The following is a 25,434-nucleotide window of genomic DNA, read 5'->3' as shown; positions in this document are numbered from 1 at the left end:
TGTACTTACCCTATCTCTTCTTTTGTTTCTTATAATCAATTGTCTTCTTATTCTTGGTGTTTTGTTACTTCTTTAGACTATGTTCCTATCCCTAATACTGTTAGTGAGGCACTGTCTCATCCTGGCTGGTGTGCTGCTATGAAAGAGGAAATGAAAGCTTTAGATGCTAATAATACATGGGAACTGTTGCCTTTGCCCACTGGTAAGAAAGCTATTAGTTGCAAATGGGTATTTACAGTAAAGGTAAATCCTAATGGTTCTGTGGCTAGGTTAAAAGCACACCTTGTAGCAAAAGGATATGCTCAAACATATGGAGTTGATTACTCTGACACTTTTTCTCCTGTAGCTAAACTTACTTCTGTTCGCTTTTTTATCTCTTTAGCAGCTACATATGATTGGCCCCTGCACCAATTGGATATCAAGAATACTTTCCTTCATGGTGATCTTCAGGAGGAGGTGCATATGGAGCAACCACCTGAATTTGTTGCTTAAGGGGAGTTGAGTAAAGTTTGTAGGCTTCGGAAGTCTCTTTATGGCTTGAAACAAAGTCCTAAGGCCTGATTTAAGAGATTCAGTGAAGCAGTACAAGAATTTGGTATGCAAAAGAGTAAGTGTAATCACTCAGTATTTTATAGGCAATCTGAGGCTAGTCTAATTCTCTTGGTAGTATATGTGGATGACATTATCATCACTGGGAGTGACTCTGCAGGTATTTCATCTCTTAAAACCTTCCTCCAAACCCAGTTTCAAACCAAAGACTTGGGATTATTAAAGTATTTCTTGGGTATTGAAGTTCTGAGAAGTAAGAAGGGTATTTTCTTGTTTCAAAGAAAATATGTCCTCGATCTATTGACAGAGACAGGAAAATTAGGTGCTAAGCCTTGTAGTGCACCAATGACTCCAAATTTACAACTGTTTGCAGGGGATAGTGAGTTGTTTGAAGATCTAGAGAGATACAGGAGATTGGTAGGAAAATTGAACTACCTTACAGTCACTCGTCCTGACATTACTTATGCCGTTAGTGTGGTAAGTTAGTTTATGTCTTCCCCAACTGTTGCTCATTGGGAAGCCTTGGGACAAATCTTGTGTTATCTAAAGGGCGCTTCAGGAAGAGGTTTGTTATATGGTAATCATGGGCATTTGAATGTTGAATGTTTTTCAGATGCCGATTGGACTGAATCTAAAGTTGACAGGAGGTCAACTACTGAATATTGTGTTTTTATTGGAAAAAATTTGGTGTCTTGGAGAAGCAAAAAGCATAGTGTAGTTTCTCGATCTAGTGCTGAATCCGAATACAGAACCATGGCACAATCAGTATGTGAGGTAATGTGGATACTTCAATTACTAAATGAGACAGGTTTTAAGACCTCCCTGCCTTCGAAATTGTGGTGTGATAATCAAGCTGCTCTCCATATTGCTTCTAATCCGGTGTTTCATGAGCAGACCAAACATTTTGAGATTGATTGTCACTTTGTTCGTAAAAAGATTCAACAACAGATCATCTCAACAGGACACATTAAAACTGGAGAGCAGTTAAGAGATATTTTCACAGAAGCTCTGAATGGAGCTAAGATTGACTACATTTGCAACAAGTTGGGCATGATTAACATCTATGCTCCAACTTGAGAGGGAGTGTTATGGATAGTCAATCACTATATTATTTCTCTGTATATTCTGTATTCCTCTTTAGGATTTCTTATTTAGGACATCTTACTTAGGATTTCTTTTTAATTAGTAGAACACAATTATATAAATCAATTGTATATATATACCCATGTACAGATTAATTGAAATTAAGGAGAATCATCTCTTTCTACAATTATTATTATTATTATTATTATTATTATTTGCTAAACTGATGAATATTGTTTTTTTTTTACAAGAATTTTTATTTTTTTATTATTTTTTTATTTTTTTACAAGAATTTTTAATTTTTAAATAAATAAAAAAATGAGGGAAAAGAGAGTGGATAATTATTTTTTTTTGTATTAAGTAACATAAATATTCATTTTTATAATTTTATTAGGTAATAAAATATTAATTTTTGATCAAGCTAGATCAAAATTAGTCAGTTGGCTATCAATGAAACAAACTTATAGACTTGGTTATAATTGACGAAAGTAGAAAATTTTAGATTTTTTTTTAATTATTAAAGTTATGCCACGTTAGCAACAATATATAAAAATAATAATATTTTTGCCCTGTCCACCACCACATAAGCAAGAACATAAAAGTTACGTCACTTGCCACATCAGCAGCAACTTATTAAAAAAATAATATTTTTTTCACGTCAATCAACATATCAACACCCCTAAGTTCCTAATTTTGACTAGGCCATAATAAATACTAAACTTTCAAATTAGATCAAAATTGACCAAAAAAAAAATTTTGACTATAATTGCAAAAACGAGTAAAGTTTTAGATTTTTTTGAATATTAGGCCTTTTGGAATACCCTTTGATTCGTGCCTTTGATCAAAGCTGAAGAAGACACGAATCTTGGACCATCTAAGAGTCTCTTAAGGTCTTAGGTGTTGATGTTCAAAATCAAAGGTAATTTTACTGCTTTCTTTCAAAAGAAAAGTTTTTTCTTGCCATAGTTGTATAGATGTTCTTGTTTTTAGCCATGCATGTGTTACGTACTATAGAAAGAAATATAAGAGAATATGATTAGATATTCTAGAAGTTGGGGAAGTAAGGAATTGGAGGGAAATGTGGATAAGTTGTTAGGGAGCCGGCTGTTCTGTAGTTAGCAAGTGAGCTGTTCTGTAGTTGGCAAGATGAGACAGCTGAAGCAGTTATGAGATAGTTGATGTATAAATAACTCAGCTACATCTTTCTTGTATTCATTCCAAAATCTACAAGAAATACAATAACTACTCTCTATTCTCTCTACTCTTCTATTCTTTTCTGTTAGAGTTCTCAAACCCTAACATTGGTATCAGAGCTTTGCATCCAAGAAACTAGTGGGTAATTCTTTCTTAAGGGTTGCAGCCATGACTAGGTCTGTTGTGGTTGGCCAAGAAATTGTACGGATTGCAAAATTGGAGGAGCAAATGAGAAATTTGCAGGAAGTAACTCAGAGGAATGCTGAGGAACTGAATGATTTCAAGAAGGAGATGAAAGAGAAATTAAACAAGACTTCTTTAACAAATAATGCCATTCTAGAGGACTTGCGACAAATGATGATCACTCATGTGGTGGAAAGGAATAAGGGCAGCTGTTCAAATGAGGGTGGGAGCAGAGTCGAAAACAGGGGAATGCAATCTAACCCTGTAGTGCAGCCAGTTCCTATGGTACATTCAGTCCCTGTAATCCAATCAATTCCTGTAGATAACAGGGGATTATTACCTATTCCTAACATGGGTGGTATGTCTCCATTGTTGCCTAAAATTGAATTAGTTACTTTTGAAGGTAAAGAACCTAGGGCTTGGTTGAGAAAATGTGTTAAGTATTTTGAGGTGTATAGGGTCCCTCAAAATTTGAATTAGTTACTTTTGAAGGTAAAGAACCTAGGGCTTGGTTGAGAAAATGTGTTAAGTATTTTGAGGTGTATAGGGTCCCTCATGATCAAAGAGTGCAATTAGCAAGTCTTTTCTTACTTGATAGGGCTGATGCTTGGTTTCACAATTGGGAAAAAGGAGAGAAACATTCTTGGGAGGAATTCGAGAAGGAAATTTGTAGTAGGTTTGGGGAGGATGGATTAGAAGATATAGTGGAGGAATTAATGAAACTGAGACAGCAAGGGACAGTGGGGGAGTATCAAGATGAGTTTGAGGATTTAAGAATAAGGATGGAGAGGCTATTACCTAATTTGGAAGAATCTTACTTTTTGTCAGCATTTATAGGAGGTTTAAAAGATGAAATCAGATTAGTGGTTGTAGAAAGAGATGATTCTCATATATTTCAATTAATCTGTACATGAGTATTTATATACAATTGATTCCTATAATTGTGTTATACTAATTAGGAAGAAATCCTAAATAAGAAATCCTAAATAGGAATACAGAATACAGAATATACACAGAAATAATATAATGATTGACTTTCCATAACACTCCCCCTCAAGTTGGAGCATAGATGTTAATCATGCCCAACTTGTTACAAATGTAGTCAATCCTAGCTCCATTCAGAGCTTTTGTGAAAATATCTCCTAACTGCTCTCCAGTTTTGATATGTCCTGTTGAGATGATCTGTTGTTGAATCTTTTCACAAACAAAGTGACAATCAATCTCAATATGTTTGGTCCGCTCATGAAATACCGGATTAGAAGCAATATGGAGAGCAGCTTGATTATCACACCACAATTTCGCAGGCAGGGGGGTCTTAAAACCTGTCTCATCTAGTAATTGAAATATCCACATTACCTCACATACTGATTGTGCCATGGCTCAGATTCGGATTCAGCACTAGATCGAGAAACTACACTCTGCTTCTTGCTTTTCCAAGACACCAAATTTCCTCCAACAAAAACGCAATATCCAGTAGTTGACCTCCTATCAACCTTAGATCCAGCCCAGTCGGTATCTGAAAAACATTCAACATTTAAATGCCCATGATTACCATATAACAAACCTCTTCCTGGAGCTCCTTCAGATAGCACAAGATTTGTCCCAAGGCTTCCCAATGAGCAACAGTTGGGGAAGACATAAACCGACTTACCACACTAACGGCATAAGCAATGTCGACGAGTGACAAGAAGGTAGTTCAATTTTCCTACCAATCTCCTGTATCTCTCTCGATCTTCAAACAACTCACTATCCCCTGCTAACAGTTGTAAATTTGGAGTCATTGGTGCACTACAAGGCTTAGCACCTAATTTTCCTGTCTCTGTCAATAGATCAAGGACATATTTTCTTTGAGACAAGAAAATACCCTTCTTACTTCTCATAACTTCAATACCCAAAAATACTTTAATAATCCCAAGTCTTTGGTCCAAACTGGGTTTGGAGGAAGGTTTTAAGAGATGAAATACCCAGAGTCACTCCCTGATGACAATGTCATCCACATAGACTACCAGGAGAATTAGACCAGCCTCAGATTGCTTATAAAATACTGAGTGATCACACTTACTCTTTTGCATGCCAAATTCCTGTACTGCTTCACTGAATCTCCCAAACCAGGCCCTAGGACTTTGTTTCAAGCCATAAAGAGACTCAAGCCTACAAACTTTACCCAACTCCCCGAGCAACAAACCTGGTGGTTGCTCCATATACACCTCCTCCGAAGATCACCATGAAGGAAGGCATTCTTGATATCCAATTGGTGCAGGGCCAATCATATGTAGTCGCTAAAGAGATAAACAAGCGAATGTAGTAAGTTTAGCTACAGGAGAAAAAGTGTCGATTAATCAACCCCATATGTCCGAGCATATCCTTTTGCTACAAGGCGTGCTTTTAATCTAGCCACGTAACCATCAGATTTACCTCATCAGAATACCCATTTGCAACCAATAGCTTTCTTACCAGTGGCAAAGGCAACAGCTTCCCATGTACCATTAGCATCTAAAGCCTTCATTTCCTCTTTCATAGCAAAGACACCAGCCAGATGAGACAAAGGCCTCACCAACAGATTAGGGATGGGAATAGAGTCTAAAGAATAAACAAAACACCGAGAACATAAACACAATAGATTATAAGAAACAAAAGAAGAGATAGGGTAAGTACATGAACGCTTACCTTTACGAAGAGCAATGGGTAAGTCTAGATCGTAATCATGATCGTGATGAGGTACAGGATCTCCCAACGAAGTAGCCGGTGGAGGATCCGAGTCAGGAATCTCCAATCTCCTGGAATAAACATGAACAACGGGAGGCCGAGTAGGTCTAGAGACGGAAGAAATAGGCTGTGTGAGAGGAATAGAAATTGGTTGGACATTATATATTAATATTTCTTCTTCCTCCCCTTTACTCTCATAAACAGATGATTGAGAAAAAAATGGAGTGGACTCAAACAATGTGACATCTGCAGTAAACAAGATAACGATTAAGAGTAGGAGAGAAACAACGGTACCCTTTTTGGATCCGGAGTACCCAAGGAAGACACATTTGAGAGACTTTGGATCCAATTTAGTAACTCATGGACGAACATCACGTACAAAACAAGTACAACCAAAAATACGGGTTCAATGGGAAACAAAGATTTTGTAGGAACAAAGCAAGATAAGGAATATCCCCATTAAGGATGTAAGAAGGCATACGATTGATTAAAAACATGCCGTAGAAACCGTGATCCGCCCAAAAGTGTTTAGGAACTTTCATCCAAAAGAAGAGCACGAGTTACCTCAAGAAGATGCCGATTTTTTCTTTCGCCACGCCATTTTGGGATGAGGTATCCACACAGAAGATCGATGAAGAATGCCATTTTGTGTCATATAAGATGAAATTGTGCTGAAAAATATTCTTTAGCATTGTCACTTCTTAATATGCGCGTAAATATTAAATTGAGTTTTGATTTCATTACAAAAGGCACAAAAGATAGAAAACAACTCGTAACGATTCTTCATTAAATATAACCAGTAACACGAGTAATCATCAACAAAAGTAACAAAATAACGAAATCCAGCTTTAGAAGTAATGAACAAGGACCCCAAACATCGAATGAACTAACTCAAAAGGGGATGAAGCCCGCTTATTGACTCTAGACACGTAAGGCAAACGATGATGTTTTGCAAACCGACACGACTCACATTCTAGTAATCGATAAAGATCAAATCGAGGACACAACTTCTTCATGGTAGACAAAGAAGGATGACCCAATCTACAATGAGCTTCAAGAGGTGTTAAGGTACTCGAGCAAACAAGCGATCGCGTACATGATTTTCCGTAATGTAGAGACCACCGACTCACGCCCTCTACCAATAACTGCTTCGTCGTAAGATCCTCAAACAAACACCGATCAAAAAAAGGAAATAGAACAATTTAAGGTACGAGTAAGTTTACTAATGTAAAGTAGATTAAAAGAGAAATTTGGTAGACACAAAGCAGATGACAAAGAAATTGACGGTCGGATTCGCAGCCTGCAACCCATGACACAAGAAGTAGAACCATCGCCTAAAGTAATGAGAGGAAGTGGGATTAGACTGAAAAGTAGATAGAAGACTAGAATTACCTGTCATGTGATCTCATTGCACCGTAATCAATAACCCATTTGGATGAGGAAGACACAAGGCATGTAGTGGATTTACTCGACTCAATGATCGCAGATGATAGGGGAACCGGTAGGCTTTAGAGATGCTCGACATCGGGAAAATCGTGCAAAATCCTCTCATGGATACCAAAACAGCTTTTCTCAGAGGAAGATATCAGAGAATTCTCTCACGCTGCCATATTTGCCATCCGTGATCGCTGATTTTTCCTCCAAGTTGCGACAATTATATTTTGTATGGCTGTGCTCATGACAATAATAACAAATGACTCCTCTTGAGTCTGATTAGAACTAGCCTCTCCATTACGCTGATTACTTGCTGTAATTCCTCCTCTACTTCCTCTTCTATTACCCTCGTTGTCCATTTGGATTACGGCTAATAAGAGCACTCTTGGCAGTGTGAAGATTGGGTACTCTGCACGAAGGACCCGTGTGAATGTTTCATGCAAAGAGGAAATCTCGAATCGAAAGAATCGAGATTTAGCGCCTCATACTCAAGGAAGGCCTGCAAGAAAACTCATAATGACCAGTTGCTCCGTTGGGCTCATGAACTTTCACATCGTAACTAAAAGGCAACAATACATTAAGTTCCTCATATACCCGCTTAAAATCCATAAAATAAGCCGTGAGAGACTTATTCTCTTTCTCAAAGACAGGTAGAATGCCTTACAAACATCATAAATACGAGATATTCCTTTACTGTAATACGTAAAATCTAAGTAATCCATCAATTCTTTAACAAATTCACGTGATTAATTAAACTAATTACCTCACCGTGAATCGAGTTCCGAAGCTGCAAAAACAACCGAGCATCCTCCCTTAGCCAAGTTTGTTGTGTATCATCGTTAGGTGGATCTTTAGTAAGGTGATCATCCTTATCAATGCTACGCAAATAGACCCTAACAGTCTTACTCCACTCCGCATAATTCGAACCATTAAGTTTGTGTTCCGTGATCTTAGTCATCATCTAATCACATCGTAAATAACATTCTTATTGTCCGCCATTTGTTGAGACGTAAAAACTAGCCAAACGCTAATCCAAAGTGCCGATAAAGAACAAAATAATTCAAAATCACAAATCAAGCAAATACCGAAATAGGATCCGAGAGCCAAACCTCGAAGTCCTTTAATGGTGTAATCGGATCGTGCAACAAGACACGCTGGTGGAATGAGGGGATTGAGGCGACACCGCAATGTTGATCGGAGAAAACGAACGGCCGGCGACCAAGGTCTCTCCCGAAATGGGTGGTGAGAACAAATAATCACCCTAGATAGATGACTCGCTCGATACCATGTAGAAAGAGATGATTCTCATATATTTCAATTAATCTGTACATGAGTATTTATATACAATTGATTCCTATAATTGTGTTATACTAATTAGGAAGAAATCCTAAATAAGAAATCCTAAATAGGAATACAGAATACAGAATATACACAGAAATAATATAATGATTGACTTTCCATAACAGTGGTAAAGATGATGAAACCTGTAACTCTTTCCCAAGCTGTGGAAATAGCTAGATTGCAAGAACAATTGTTAAAAAACACCAAGAAACCTGGATCTGCAACTAATTCTTCCAAATTCAAAGCCATGACTGATAGCCCGACAACTTATTCCAATTCTTCTTTCCAGTATTCCAGACCTTATCAAACCTATCAATACTCTCCTAGACCACCAAATTTTGAGTCTCAAAATAAACTCAAACCCCTTGTTACCAAGCAACAATCAGTAGGTAGTACTGCTACAGTTACTAATACTTCCACAGCAGCCTCAAAACCTAATACCAATCAGACTCAACCAACAAGAAACTTACCTAAACCATGTTTTAGATGCGGTAAAAAGTATTTTACGAGCCATCAATGTAAGTCAAAGACACTGAATGCTTTGTGTATGGATGGGAAAGCTAAGGAATTGGATGAGGAGTGGCATGATGTGGGGGCTGATATAGAAGAATTGGGAGAGGCTAGTTCCACCTTATCTGTTCATGCTTTAGAGGGTAGTCATGGGGCTGACACTATAAGAATGTTAGGGATTCACAAAAATAGGCAATTGGTGATCCTCATTGATAGTGGTAGTACCACTAGTTTTATAGACAAAAGGATAGCACAGGAACTGAAATTAGACTTAGTGCAGATTCCATTTAAAGCAATTATTGTTGCTGATGGAATAAAATTGGGTTGTAACAATCTATGTCAACAATTTAAATGGAAAATGCAGCATAATGACTTTATGTTTGACTTCAAAATATTGGAGTTAGGTGGATTTGACATGATTTTAGGAGTTGATTGGTTAAAAGATCATAATCCTATTCTTTTTTATTTTGCTACATCTCATATTACAATTGCAAAGGATGGCCAACGCATTCAATTGCAGGGAATTGGTGAGGAAAATTTACAATCTGGTTTGTGGCATTCTGATAATTTGTTGAGCAAAGGAGGGGTGGATTTTCAAACTCCTTTATTCTGTGTTGTGAATTTCAGCTTGTCAATAGATTCTTTAGCTACTGCAACTGCTGTTTCTGTTCCAAATGAGTGGCTGCAAGATTTAATTCATAAGTATAAGGGTGTTTTTGCAAAACCTAAGGGGTTGCCTCCATTTAGGAGTCACAATCATGCTATTCCCTTACAATCAAATGCTCAGCCCATCAATATTAGACTCTACAGGTATCCTATTTTTATCAAAAGGCTGAAATAGAAAAACTTGTAGCTGATATGATAGAATCTTCAATAATTCAGCCTAGCACTAGCCCATATTCCTCTCCAGTTCTCTTGGTGAAGAAAAAAGATGGCACATTGAGGTTTTGCATTGATTATAGAAGGTTGAATGATCAAAAAATAAAAGACAACTTTCCCATCCCTATTATTGAAGATCTATTGGATGAATTGAATGGGGCTAAAGTGTTTTCTAAGATAGATTTGAGAGCTAGATATCACCAAATTAGGATGTTGCCCGAGGATATTCCTAAGACAGCCTTTAAAATACATCATGGGCATTTTGAATTCAAAGTGATGATTTTTGGGCTCACTAATGCTCCTGCAACATTTCAAGCCTTAATGAATCACATCTTCCAACCATTTTTTAGGACGTTTGTGTTAGTATTTTTTGATGACATTTTGGTGTTTAGCAAGGATATAGAGTCTCATTTGCTGCATTTGGAGGAAGTTTTAAAAGTATTACCGGCCCAACAATTATTTGCAAAGCAGTCTAAATATTTTTTTGGGCAAACTAAGATTGAATACTTGGGGCATATAATTTCAGGGGCAGGGGTATCTACAGATCCTAAGAAGGTGGCTGCCATGGTTGATTGGTCTGTGCCTTCATCTGTTAAAGAACTCAGAAGTTTTTTAGGCCTCACAGGGTATTATAGGAAATTTGTAAGGCACTATGGCATTATCTGCAGGCCTCTTATTGAATTATTGAAGAAAGATTCTTTTCATTGGAATAAGGCAGCCCAAACAGCATTTGATACTTTGAGGAGATTGATGTCTGAAGCATCAGTCCTTGCTCTTCCTAATTTTTCTAAGCCATTTATTGTGGAAACTAATGCAAGCAATTGGGGAATGGGTGCAGTTTTACAGCAGCAAGGGCATCCAATTGCCTATATTTCTAAGGCATTTGGTCCTATGAGTCAGGCTATGTCAGTGTATGAAAAAGAATTATTGGCTATTACTTTTGCAGTCAGCAAATGGAGACATTATTTGGAGCAAGGGCAGTTCTTTATTAAGACTGATCATGAAAGCATTAAGTATCTTTTGGAGCAAAGGTTACATAACAATTTGCAGCAGAAGGGTATTTCAAAGTTGCTTGGTCTGGATTACAAAATTTTGTATAGAAAGGGCATTGAAAATAAGGTGGCAGATGCTTTATCCAGAAGGTGTGTTGATGTGGATTCTTATTCTTATGCTATGTATTCAGTGGTGGTTCCAATTTGGATGCAAAAGTTAATTGCTAGTTATGAAAATGATGGGAAAGCCTCTGACTTACTCCAGCAGTTGTTTTTGGATAAGGATGCAGTTTCTGGGTATCAATTCAAGAATGGTATTTTGTATTATAAAGATAGAATGTATGTGAGGACTTCTACCAATTTGAGGCAGATGTTGTTGGAATCTTATCATAGTTCAGCAGTGGGAGGCAATTCAGGTGTTCATGCTACTTATTTGAAATTAAAGAAATTTTTCTTTTGGCCTGCTATGCTTAATGATGCCATGCAGTGGGTTTGTACCTGTGGTATTGTGCTAGATGTAAGTGAGAGCACTGTGCTTATCCAGGGTTATTACAACCTCTACCAATTCCTACTCAAGCTTGGCAGCAGGTGTCTATGGATTTTATTGAAAGATTGCCCAAGTCAAAGGGGAAAGACACATTTTTGGTAGTTGTTTGCAGATTTACTAAATTTGGCCATTTTATTTCAATAGCACATCCATTTTCTACTGTTTCTGTGGCCAAACTTTTCATTGATCACATTTTTAAGTTGCATGTAGCTCCTCAAGTTATTGTTTCTGACAGAGATAAGGTGTTTACTAGCATATTTTGGTAAGAATTGTTTCGAAGTATGGGAATTAAACTTAATTTTAGTTCTACCTATCACCCTCAGTCTCATGGATAGACTGAAAGAGTTAATTAGTGTGTGGAGAATTATTTGAGGTGCATGGTTCATTTGAGGCCTACTAATTGGAACTCCTGGTTACCTATGGCAGAATGGTGGTACAATTCCTCTTATCAAAGTGTTATTCAGATGACTCCATTTGAAGCACTGTATGGATATACTCCACCTCTGTTTCATGAAAATTTTACTCTTGATTCATCAGTTGGGGCTATAGGGAGATTGTTACAAAAGAGACAGCATCTTAATAATCTCTTAAAAAAAATTTACAAGTGGCCCAGCATAGGGTGAAGCAGCAAGCTGACAAGAGGAGAACTGAGAGGGAATTTGTTGTTGGTTCACCACTTGATCAGAGAGTTGGTGATCAATGTCTAAGGACATCAAGCCCTGAGCCAAGTTGATGTCATAGCACCCTAGGAAACACACACAAGTTTTTTTGTACCTGCCAAATCTAGGGGGTAAGAATAGTTAATAAGTTCCACGAGAGATAAGTATAAACTGCTTAATTTAATTTCAAATGTTTTTTAATTACGGTAATTACTGCTTTAAGCATAATCATGCATCATGAAATGCACTGATATTAAGGTGTAAAGCATTTGAGCCTTACTTTATTGCAATTGTATAAATGTTTATGATGTGAGGTGGTTTATGGATGACTCACTAACTCTCAAATGGCATATGGAATTATGTTACGGTATGATATATTATGTATGGTTTGGATCCAAAAAGCCAAGTGAGAACCCATGAGGCCCCTGGTAAATGACACATGTCATGTCTAAAAGAAGAAGTCCTGAGGAACATCTATATAAGCCGAGCACATTGCTTATAAGGGAGTCACTGGTGACATATCTGCCATTTATGCAAATGTTTGATGAATTGATGCATTCGTGTATTTGACATTCGTGTGTATAAAATAAAAAGATTTATGTAATTGCATTAAGTAGTTTATGCTTACTGAGCCTGCCAACTCACCCCTTCTCCCCCAACAAAACAGGTTTTGTAGGTAGCAGATGTACAAGAATCTAGGAGAGCTTTGACAACTTAAAAGGATAATTGATGCAATAATGTTAGATTCATCTAAGTTATGTAATTATGTAGAGTCTTATGTATAAGAGTACGTTCCAAGTATGTAGTTATGTTATCATGTCTTGTTATGTAATATTAATGCATATGTTTTTTTTTCTTTTAATTGTGGTTAAATATATAAATTCACCATCGAACTTTACCAAAAGAGCCTAATGGCATCCTCACCTTTTAAAAGGTTTCATCTCACCTCAACTATCATAAAGTGGAATTAATAAAACCCTCCTATCTTTCTATCAAAAAGCGTGTGCTACAAGCATACTAACGTGTCCAAATAACGTTGATGTGGATAAATTATAGCTGAAAATATACTAAAATAATATGAGAAAAAGAAAATTATTAATTATTTCATATTATTGTCCTTCTTCTTACTTCATCACTGAACCCCAGCCCAACTCTGAACCTAACCCTAACCCAGGCTTGTCCATGTCTTAAGCAAGCCCACAAGTCGTTGTAGAGATTCGCCACTGTTACTTGCAGTACCTGCATCTTCATATGGCTCTTTATCTAAAACAATAAAATTGAACAAACATTAGGAGATATTTGTCCATGAACAAACAAAACAAAAAAATTAACCCACTTAATTCTTGCTTGATCTTGAGGCCGATGATTGAGTGGTTGGTAAAGGAAGGAGAGGAGCACTGGTCTTAGGCCTTTAAGGACCCAACTAGTGTAATTGTCACCATTGATTTTGCTGTTGGTTTGCATATTGGGATTGATCTAGCTACCATTGAAGCAAAGGCTTGAAGGTAATTTCTCTTTACCCTTCTTCTTAAGTTATCCAATAGCAAATTTGAAGGCCTAATTTCTCATTCAATCTCTGATGCTTGAGAACTAACTCGTCTCTTAATCTCTAGTAAAAACTTCTTTGTCATATTACTAGCAAAAATTTGAGAATTGCATGAGGTCATCGAGGTCAATTTGAGTCATAATCAATTTAAAGATGAATTGCCTTAATGTATAATTGAATTGAAGAAGAAACTTGACATGCAAGAGAATATGTTTTTGGGGAGATTTTGAGTTCATGGATTGAGTTAACTAAATTGAATTTACCAAGAAATCAACTTTCTGGCAAGATTCCACCTGAACTTGGAACATTCCATGCTCAATTGGGAAATTTACTATTGTTGTGATCGATGTTGGAATTGTTGTCATTGTAACAGTCATCGGCACATATATTAAAGCTTGTCCTTTGAATAAGAAGATATTCACAAGCAAAGGAGATATTTGTACTTTTTGAAATAGAAAGCGAGAAACCACAGTGCTAATGGAATTTAATATTCATATGGAGAAGATGATTCAGCATAATTCACCTATAGAACTTTTAGTAAGCTATTTGTTACATTTGAGCTCTAGCCAAATAATGGATATCGACTGCAATTGCCTCGACCAAGCTATATATCCATGAAGGGCCCAAAAGAAAATAGGTTGAATCCTTTGCAAACAGAACATAAGATGGCACATTTGGTGAGAGAAAAGCCACCAACTTTTGGTCGAAAGCAAGCTTAATGCAGTGACATTGGAAACCAATTGAGACATCAAATGGTTTTCTGCATAGCATCAAATGAGTTTTTATTGTTAAATAGGTGTTTCATGGATGTATACTTAAACACTACAAAACAATTGAAAAAGATATCAGCCTTTTTGTTGTACACAGAATCGAACAAAGCGATAAAGAGTATCTTTTCCCTTTGGTTTTCCAAGTCAGAATTTTTTTCATCTTTCACTCTCTGTTTTGCGCATTCATTCACGTGCCATGCTGACTAAGATTATAGGGTTGTATTAATTCCACTTTGTAGAAGTTAAAGGTGTTAAGATAGGACATTTTCGAAATTGAGGGTGCCACTAGGCTTTGTTTAGTAAAGTTTGAGGATGAATTTATGTACTTAGCCTTTTATTAGGTATGTATAACTAGTGTATGATAGAATGTGAATATGCTTGCCAGTAGGATTGTACAGTTACATGTGTTAGTGAGTTATTTCCTTAAAGAACTTTGAAAGTAAAAGATTAAATTGAATAAAGAATAAAAAGGGAATGTGAAATTCTCAATAAGTTGTGATCGCAAGATTCCCAATAAGTTGTGATCGCAAGATTCCCAATAAGTTGAAAGGAAAATTTTACCGTACAGCCATACTACCGGCCATGTTATATGGTAGTGAGTGTTGGGCACTGAAGGAGTCGTATGCGTCTAAGATAAGAGTTGCGGAGATGAGAATGTTAAGGTGGATGAGTGGTCATACTAGACTAGATAAAGTAAGTAAAGAGAGTATTAGAAAAAAAGGTAGGAGTGGTGCCAATTGAGGATAAGTTGAGAGAAGGGAGATTGAGGTGGTTTGGTCATGTGAAGCGTAGACATACGGAAGCTCTAGTTAGACAAGTAAAGCACATTAGGTTAGAGGATAGAAAGAAAAAAAGGGGTAGACCTAAATTGACTTAGAGGAGAGTAGTACAACATGACCTAAAAGCATTACACATTTCTGAGGATTTAACCCAAAATCGTTTAGAGTAGAGAAAGCGAATCCATATAGCCGACCCAAAATTTTTGGAATAAAGGTTTAGTTGAGTTGAGTTGAGTTGTGAAATTCTCTAAAGATAAATAGATGTAACAGTAGAGGAAGTTGAGTTGAGTTGTGGAATAAAGGTTATTGATTCTGGTGCGACAGATCACATGACAGGTAATTCTAGTCTTCTATCTGATTTTCAGTCTAATCTCACTTCCTCTACTGTTACTTTAGCTGATGGTTCTACTTCTTGTGTCATGGGTTCTGGAACTGCGAACCCGACTTCGTCAATTTATTTGTCTTCTGTTTTGTATCTACCAAAATTCTCTTTTAATCTACTTTCTGTTAGTAAACTTACTCGTACCTTAAATTGTTCTGTTTCCTTTTTTCCTGACCAGTGTTTGTTTCAGGATCTTACGACGAAGCAAATTATTGGTAGAGGACGCGAGTCAGGTGGTCTCTACATTCAGGAAAATCATGTACCGCGGTCGCTTGTTTGCTCCAGTACCTTAACACCTCTTGAAGCTCATTGTAGATTGGGTCATCCTTCTTTGTCTACCATGAAGAAGCTGTGTCCTCAATTTCAGTCTTTATCAGTACTAGAATGTGAGTCGTGTCAGTTTGCAAAACATCATCGTTTGCCTTCTGTGTCTAGAGTCAATAAACGGGCTTCATCTCCTTTTGAGTTAGTTCATTCTGATGTTTGGGGTCCTTGTTCTGTTACATCTAAAACTGGATTTCGTTATTTTGTTACTTTTGTTGATGATTACTCTCGTGTTACCTGGTTATATTTAATGAAGAATCGTTCTGAGTTATTTTCTATCTTTTGTGCCTTTTGTAATGAAATTAAAACTCAATTTAATATTTCTATGCGCATATTAAGAAGTGACAATGCCAAAGAATACTTTTCAGCACAATTTCAGCCTTATATGACACAAAATGGCATTCTTCATCAGTCTTCCTGTGTGGATACCTCATCCCAAAATGGCGTGGCCGAAAGAAAAAATCGTCATCCTCTTGAGGTAACTCGTACTCTTCTTTTTCAGATGAAAGTACCTAAACACTTTTGGGCGGATGCAGTTTCTACGGCATGTTTTTTTATCAATCGTATGCCATCTTCTGTCCTTAATGGGGATATTCCTTATACTACTTTGTTTTCTACAAAATCTTTATTCCCTATTGAACCCCGTATTTTTTGTTGTACCTGTTTTGTGCGTGATGTTCGTCCACAGGTTACTAAATTGGATCCAAAATCTCTCAAATGTGTCTTCCTTGGGTACTCCTACCCAAAAAGGGTACCATTGTTTCTCTCCTACTCTTAATCGTTATCTTGTTTCTGCAGATGTCACATTTTTTGAGTCCACTCCATTTTTTCCTCCATCATCTATGTATGAGAGTCAGGGGGAGGAGGATGATCTCTTAATATATACTGTCCAACCAATGTCTAGTCCTCTCCCACAGCCTATTCCTTCTGTCTCTAGACCTACTCGACCTCCCGTTGTTCATGTTTATTCCAGGAGATTGGAGATTCCTGACTCAGATCCTCCACCAGCTACTTCGTTGGGAGATCTTGTACCTCATACTGATTATGATTCTGATCTAGACTTACTCATTGCTCTTCGTAAAGGTAAACGTTCATGTACTTACCCTATCTCTTCTTTTGTTTCTTATAATCAATTGTCTTCTTGTTCTCGGTGTTTTGTTACTTCTTTAGACTCTGTTCCTATCCCTAATACTGTTGATGAGGCACTGTCTCATCCTGGCTGGTGTGATGCTATGAAAGAGGAAATGGAGGCTTTAGATGCTAATGGTACATGGGAACTATTGCCTTTGCCCACTGGTAAGAAAGCTATTGATTGCAAATGGGTATATACAGTAAAGGTAAATCCTGATGGTTCTGTGGCTAGGTTAAAAGCACGCCTTGTAGCAAAAGGATATGCTCAGACATATGGGGTTGATTACTCTGATACTTTTTCTCCTGTAGCTAAACTTACTTCTATTCGCTTGTTTATCTCTTTAGCAGCTACATATGATTGGCCCCTGCATCAATTGGATATCAAGAATGCTTTCCTTCATGGTGATCTTCGGAGGAGGTGTATATGGAGCAACCACCGGGTTTGTTGCTCGGGGAGTTGGGTATAGTTTGTAGGCTTCGGATATCTCTTGCTGGCTTGAAACAAAGTCCTAGGGCATGGTTTGGGTGATTCAAGAAGCAAGACAGAATTTGGTATGCAAAAGAGTAAGTGTGATCACTCAAGATTTTATAGGCAATCTGAGGTCGGGTCTAATTCTTTTAGTAGTCTATGTGGATGACATTGTCATCACCGGGAGTGACTCTGCAGTATTTCATCTCTTAAAACCTTCCTCCAAACTCGCCTGGACCAAAGACTTGGGATTGTTAAAGTATTTCTTGGGTATCGAAGTTATGAGAAGTAAGAAGGGTATTTTCTTGTCTCAAAGAAAATATGTCCTCGATCTATTGACAGAGACAGGAAAATTAAGTGCTAAGCCTTGTAGCGCACCAATGACTCAAACTTTACAATTGTTAGCAGGGGATAGTGAGTTGTTTAAAGATCCAGAGAGATACAGGAGATTGGTAGGAAAATTGAACTACCTTACAGTCACTCGTCCTGACATTGCTTATGCCGTTAGTGTGGTAAGTCAGTTTATGTCTTCCCCAACTGTTGCTCATTGGGAAGCCTTGGAACAAATCTTGTGTTATCTGAAGGGCGCTCCAGGAAGAGGTTTGCTATATGGTAATAATGGGCATTTGAATGTTGAATGTTTTTTAGATGCCGACTGGGCTGGATCTGAGGTTGACAGGAGGTCAACTACTGGATATTGTGTTTTTATTGGAGGAAATTTGGTGTCTTGGAGAAGCAAGAAGCAGAGTGTAGTTTCTCGATCTAGTGCTGAATCCGAATACAGAGCCATGGCACAATCAGGATGTGAGGTAATGTGGATACTTCAATTACTAGATGAGACAGGTTTTAAGACCTCCCTGCCTGCGAAATTGTGGTGTGATAATCAAGCTGCTCTTCATATTGCTTCTAATCCAGTGTTTCATGAGCGGACCAAACATATTGAGATTGATTGTCACTTTATTCGTGAAAAGATTCAACAACAGATCATCTCAACAGGACACATCAAAACTGGAGAGCGCTTAGGAGATATTTTCACAAAACTCGAATGGAGCTAGGATTGACTACATTTGTAACAAGTTGGGCATGATTAACATCTATGCTCCAACTTGAGGGGGAGTGTTATGGAAAGTCAATCACTATGTTATGGAAAGTCAATCACTATATTATTTCTCTGTATATTTTGTATTCTGTATTCCTATTTAGGATTTCTTATTTAGGATTTCTTCCTAATTAGTAGAACACAATTATAGGAATCAATTGTAGATATATATACCCATGTACAGATTAATTGAAATAAATGAGAATCATCTCTTTCTACAAAGTGCTTGATTTCAAGCTTGCTATTACCATACAAGAATGAAGAGTTAATTGTTCTTCTAATGCAGTTTCTGATTCTCTCGCACTTTTTGTCTAACTAAAGGAGAATAATATAGAATAGGAAGATAATATCCCTAATACAATTTAGGAATTTAATTCCATGTAAAATTAGGAATTTAAGAGTTTTATTCTTTAGGAATTTTATTCTAATTAGGTCTATTATTTAGGAATTTTATTATTTCCTAGTTTATTTTGGTTTAATTTAGTATTGCTAATTAGGATTAAATTAGGGTTCTAAAATCCTAATGTAATTGGGATTCCTATTCTATAAATAAGATCTAGGGTTTCTTTTGTTATTGAATAAGCTTTATTATGACAATTTCTATGAGATCAATAATATCTTAAGAATTAGTTCTTTTTTTTTTTTTCAATCAAAGATTGATCCTTGATTTCTTATTCTTCTTGGTTCTTTCCCTTTGTTCTACATCAAACTCCCTCGCTATTCTTAATGGAATGTGCCACGCACTACACATCTCAACATTGGCCATTACATGCTTATTTATAAGCCAACACTGTCCAAATTAAATTTGGATAATAAATCCCACTAGCAATATAATTTGGTTTCCACCGAATTAATGCCACCATTTATTTTATTTTATTTTTCAACTAAAACTTCCTAATTAATTTTCAATCATAGTTCTAATTAAACTTGGATTCTAACAATTTCCACCTCTAAGTCAAATGAAATTAGTTTTCACAACTTCAACAAAAGTCAATTCTCTATTGGGTAACTTGCATTATTCCAATCAATGTGTTTCCTTCCAATTTGTAAAGATTTTTTGGCCCAATCTTCTCGCTCTTCATGATCATGAGAGCACCTTGACTAATCCTTATGGCTCTACTATGAATAGAACACCTATAACCCAAACAATCTTGCTTACTCAAGGAAATTAAGTTCTTGTCAATTTAAGAACATACCTCACTTCATCTAACAATTTTACACAATTACCATGCAGCTTGATCTACACTATACCAACAACTTCGACATCCATCTTATTTCCATTGGCAAACTTCACTTTCTTTCCTTTTTTTTTTTTTTCAATCATATCGAACTACTCCTTCTTTGAGCAAATATGGAATGAGCAAGCAGAATCTATTAATAACTCGTCATGTAATGGATCCTTTATTTTTTTCTCAACAACAACCACATTCATAATATCACTGTCACTATCTTCATCACATGCAATTGCAGCAGTCCCTTCTTTTCCACGAATCTTCTTGAATTGTTTATACTCTGCAAAATCTTCCTTCATCTTTATACAATTATATTGAATGTGGCCCTTCTTATGATAGTAGTAGCATCTCTTTCCTTAAGGTCTACTTGTGGTTTCAAGCTCGATCCACTATTCTTTCTCAAACTATTTTCACGTGGATTGCTTCGACCATGACTAGAACTAGCAACAAAATCTTCGCATTTATTGTTACTCCCTATCTTCTTAAACTCTTCATCATCCAAAATAACTATGATAACTTCCTCCACCTTTAAAATTTCCTTCTCAATTATAAGGGCTATCACTAACTTTTTATAAGATTGTGGGAGAGAAGTTAAAAGTAAGAGGGCTTTAACTTCTTCATCAACTTTTACACCAACATTAGCCAATTGGGTAATTAATTTATTGAATTTATTAAGGTGATCTTTGACATCAATACCTTCTTCCATTCGAAGTTGGTACAACTCTTTCAAATATGAACGATTTGTGAGTGACTTTGATATGTATAAACTTTCTAATTTCTTCCAGAAAATAACTGGTGAAGTCTCTTTCAAGATATTATACTTCACATCAGGGGCTAATGTCAATTTAATTGTACTTACTACCCTTTGTTGAAATTTCTCTCAATCATCATCTTTCATGATTGCCAATTGTTTTTCGTTTAAAGTTTTGATTAATCCTTGTTGCACAAGGACATTCTTCACAGTACTTTGCTATAAACTGAAATTATTTTTTCCATTAAATGATTCCACATCAAATTTTGTGCTTGCCATCTTTGCCATCTCGAACCATAGCTCTGATACCATTTGTTGGGAAAATTCACACCCATAAAAAATTAAAGAACACAATTTAACGTGGTTCAACGTAAGCTTACTCTACTAACAAATTCACTGTTAAAGGAAAAATTATTACAATCACTAATTATTTTTCTAACCCTCAAACACTCACAAATCAAGCACTCAAATCTCTTTAAAAATAGAACAACTCATGGTGTATTCAAATCAAATTTTCATGGTCTTCTCCTAGTAACTCGCTTGCTCTTCTTAATGGAATGTGCCACAAACTACACATCTTAACATTGGCCATCACATGCCTATTTATAGGCCAACACTGTCCAACTTAAAGTTGGATAATGAATCCCACTAATAATATAATTTGGTTTCCACCGAATTAATGCCACAATTATTTTATTTTATTTTTCAACTAAAACTTCCTAATTAGTTTTCAATCCTAATTCCAATTAAACTTAGACTCTAACAAATATGTTGGTGTTCTAAATTCAAATACTACATTTGTTATACCATACAAAATGACCAACAAGACAATGTGTTGAAACACATTAAACAACTCAACTCAACTCAACTAAGCCTTTATCCCAAAAATTTGGGGTCGGCTATATGGATTCGCTTTTTCCACTCTGAACGATTTTGGGTTAAATCCTCAGAAATGTGTAATGCTTCTAAGTCATGTTGAACTACTCTCCTCCAAGTTAATTTAGGTCTACCCCTTTTTTTCTTTCTATCCTCTAACCTAATATGCTCTACTTGTCTAACTGGAGCCTCCGTATGTCTACGCTTCACATGACCAAACCACCTCAATCTCCCTTCTCTCAACTTATCTTCAATTGGCACCACTCCTACCTTTTCTCTGATACTCTCATTACGGACTTTATCTAGTCTAGTATGGCCACTCATCCACCTTAACATTCTCATCTCTGCAACTCTTATCTTAGATGCATACGACTCTTTCAATGCCCAACACTCACTACCATATAACATAGCCGGTCGTATGGCTGTACGGTAAAATTTTCCTTTTAATTTATTGGGAATCTTACGATCACATAAAACTCCCGTGGCACGTCTCCACTTCAACCATCCGGCTTTAATCCTATGACTAACATCCTCCTCACATCCCCCATCTACTTGAAGGACTGAGCCTAGATATTTAAAGTGATTACTTTGGGACAGTACCACCCCATTCAAACTAACTCCTTCCCTATCACCAGTTTGGCCTTCACTGAACTTGCAATGCATGCATTGAAAAAGAATATTTAGTTTATCGAATATGTTTCTCTCTGATCTACCACAAAGTGAGTCTTAATCTCTTGAATGTGTACAAACTGAAACAATAAATTGTTCTAGAGCATAGTCAACACTAGCTAAAGTAAATACCATAAATGATGGTTTATCAATATGTAATAATTAACTCAAACATAATGATTCTTGAACATGGATGCTTACAGAAAGCAAAGGCAATAAATTGGAAAGAAGATGAAGATAACAATTGTTTATTATAATTTTGTAATTTTAATTTTGTTCCCATGCAACAACCCAATAGTGGGTATTCAGAGGCCCAACTTGGAGGTCTAAGCTTGCAAATCTCATTACCATAGTTGTGTAGCCAATGGCCAATGGCATCTAAATGAACTGAAAATTAGAAGTAGGACACATTTAAGAGACAATTTCAAACAAAGTTATTTCTGCATCAGCAACACCATTCAACTGAAAAGCATGTGAACTTGAGGGAAAAAAAAAAAAAAACCTACTTACATACAAGCCAAATCCAACCAGAGCCAAATACAGTAAAAGCTGATTCTGTAAACTTCTCTTTGAAATTTGTATAGGAACCAAAATCCTTTTCAATCTGCTGAAGTACCCCAAGTTCTGGCATCTCACCGCCTCCTGGTTGCATGGATTCCCAAAAAAAATCATGATTCCAGACCTGCAGTTGTTGGTTATATAGTTGCTTTTAGTTAAAATATAGTGAATCTCTCTTTTGGTGAAGAGAATCTTGAGCTTAAAAATGCAAACTTATACAAACAAGATAAATTGAATGACAAATTAAAGTTTCTCTTCTAAATAAGAAATACTATGAAAACATCTGCTCAAAAGACCACGAGTAAGATGCCTGAAAAGGGGAAAAGAAACTTCACATCTCATCTTAACTTTGGGATCAACCATACTCCTCCAAAACAAATAACAAGTCTGATTAGTGTTAGGCAGAAATACAACTTCAGTTCAGATGCCAGCACTTGACAGAAATTTTTTGCATCTCCTTTTACCCATTCATTGTAAGCTATGCCTTTTTTTTCCATTTTTCATATGCCAAATCTAACATAAAGTCATAAACTACCATCTTCATTCTAGGCTATAAATGAGTGCATGGAAAAGGTCAGCCCATATGCAATCAATCTCCATGGAAAAGGGTCGTATTGAGACCAAAGGCTGAAATGATTACCACACAAGCTAAAACTCCAAGACAATTTTAACAAACTTGCATTCACTTTCTTATCTTCCTTTCAGTTTCTTAAGAGAGCAAATTGGATTTTATACTTCATACTGCTGAAAAATATAAAAACATAGCCAGAAAAATATGGTGGCAGCATATTCAAATAAACAGAAGAGAAGACAGACCTTTCTTATTCCAATCCCAGTCAATTTTCCAAGTAACTGCTACATGCCATACTACAATAAACTGAATAGCAGCAAAAGCCTCTTGGAAAATTTGGAGCATCTGAAATTTTCAAATATAGGTTCCTTCCTTTTCTTTGTAAGTTTGTGAAAATCTAGAAAATGACTTTCCTTTTGAACAAGAAAACACTTTCCATTGACCAATGTTTCTAACAGCCACAAACACCAGAACAAAAGGCAAAATAATTTCTGTTATACAAATCAAGCCTTAACATATGAAAATTTGACTAATCAAGAAGAAAAGATAAAGCTTCTAACTTAGGGACTCAAGAGGAGAATTTTATTTACTTCTTTTCTTCTCTTTACATTGTTTTTTCGCCTGGAGTTGTGAAGAAATGATATTGATCCATGAATTCAACAACTTGTCATTAAAAAAAAGAAAGGCTAATTCATGAAAGCGGTATCAACCATAAATAAATTGAACTCTAAAGGTAAATTTAGGCACGCATCCACTTTTGGCCAAGAAATTGAACTCTAAGGCTAAGCAAAGCCAGTCTGACATCCCTGATGAACTAGATGCAGGGATTGTCTCGAATCAAACATATTTGATAAATTGAATAGTCACATGCCAAGGGCGAGTTTACCCTGAGTTCTAGAGGAAATTTGAGGATCAAATATCAGAGAAATTATACAAAGAAGCTAATAAACATTTGCCATAGACATACCTGGGCAGCATTGTTGAATTCAGGTAAGGGGTTCCCATTGTTATATGTTACTTTGACAAGTTCATCCATAGTATACCCATATAGTATATCATCATTTGCTAGCTGTTTATTCAATCCTTCCACATAGGCACGATGATGTTCTTCCCAATGCATCTCTAGTGTCCTCTTACTCATATATGGTTCTAAAGCATCCTACAGTCACAAAAGATATGCAGACAAACCCTTTAACTGAGTGGTATTTGAACCTTTTTAGGGACGTAAGCCTTTTCCTTCCTCCTCAATTTTCGTCTCTTAGAAACAAGATAAGAAAGGAAAATACTTTTACTTTCCAATTTTCTTTCCGTCCTTATTTTTCATCAATCCAAACAAAGCACAATGGGTATAATGGAAAGAAAAAAAATGCTTACGAGTTTATAAGGTGGTGTCTTCAATCTATAGTAAGCGACAACCTTTGAAGGGGTTTGGAATCTATAGAATTGCTTCTTCTTCTCGGGCTTCTTTCCCTGAATAAAAAGGAGAAGCAACATTAATGGGTTTCTTCACATCCAGTAGAAAAAGCATTAGTAATAAATTATCAAATAAGCCCACCAGAGATAGAAGCATCTTTTGGGCATTCTTCAATTGCCAAGAACAAGAGAAGTCCGTCACTTGCAGACGACTATATAGAGGGAGAGGATTATAAGTACAGCACCAACTCATCTCTTTCTGGCACTCAAATGTTCTGCAATGTCCACTTATCCTCGGCCCCAAGTAGAATTTCTTATCTGGAGGAGAGATGTGAACCTTTTTAGTGTTTTTTTACGGCAAAATAACATTTTAATATTGAATTAATTATCCTTTTATAATATTGAATTATTGAATTATCCTTTTATAATAAAGTCACGGTTACCAGAATTGGACCGATCAATTGGACTGAGTCAATTAGAATCCAATCTTAATTCAGTTTGACTCACTTAATAAAATCTTATTTGTAAAAATTGATGTGAACTAACCTGAATATAACCAAATTGAAAATCATATAAAATGATTTTTTTTACTAATTTAGATTATTATATTAATTTAAAGGCCATATGTTATAAAAAATTTAAAGCTTTATGCGTTTTTATAATTATAGTCAATTTTTTTTGTCAACTTTAGCATAATTTAAAAGTTTAGTACTTATTATGATTTAGTCAAAATTGGGGATTTGATGATACTGACATAACAGCTAATGTGGAAAAAAATGATTTTCTA

General features: G+C 36.2%; 1 protein-coding gene across 3 annotated transcripts in view; it reads right to left on the bottom strand.

The window, feature by feature from the left end:
- Nucleotides 1-24,998, bottom strand: part of LOC110665778 (superoxide dismutase [Fe] 3, chloroplastic) — a 36,439-nt gene extending 11,441 nt beyond the window's left edge. The window contains exons 1-4 of one of the 3 annotated variants that reach the window (XM_058145731.1): nt 24,790-24,998; nt 24,609-24,704; nt 24,202-24,393; nt 22,616-22,787 (exon numbers count right to left, since the gene is read on the bottom strand). In XM_058145731.1, the coding sequence (XP_058001714.1) occupies nt 22,616-22,787; nt 24,202-24,393; nt 24,609-24,704; nt 24,790-24,900 (571 nt within the window). In that variant the 5' untranslated portion in view covers nt 24,901-24,998. The remainder of the gene's footprint in view (nt 1-22,615; nt 22,788-24,201; nt 24,394-24,608; nt 24,705-24,789) is intronic. The other 2 variants (XM_021826024.2, XM_021826022.2) reach the window with 2 other exon arrangements.
- Between the last annotated feature and the right edge of the window lie 436 nt (nt 24,999-25,434).

Source organism: Hevea brasiliensis, chromosome 1, assembly GCF_030052815.1.
Source record: "Hevea brasiliensis isolate MT/VB/25A 57/8 chromosome 1, ASM3005281v1, whole genome shotgun sequence".
Taxonomy (NCBI): Eukaryota; Viridiplantae; Streptophyta; class Magnoliopsida; order Malpighiales; family Euphorbiaceae; genus Hevea; species Hevea brasiliensis.
This window is presented reverse-complemented; position numbering and strand designations above follow the sequence as displayed.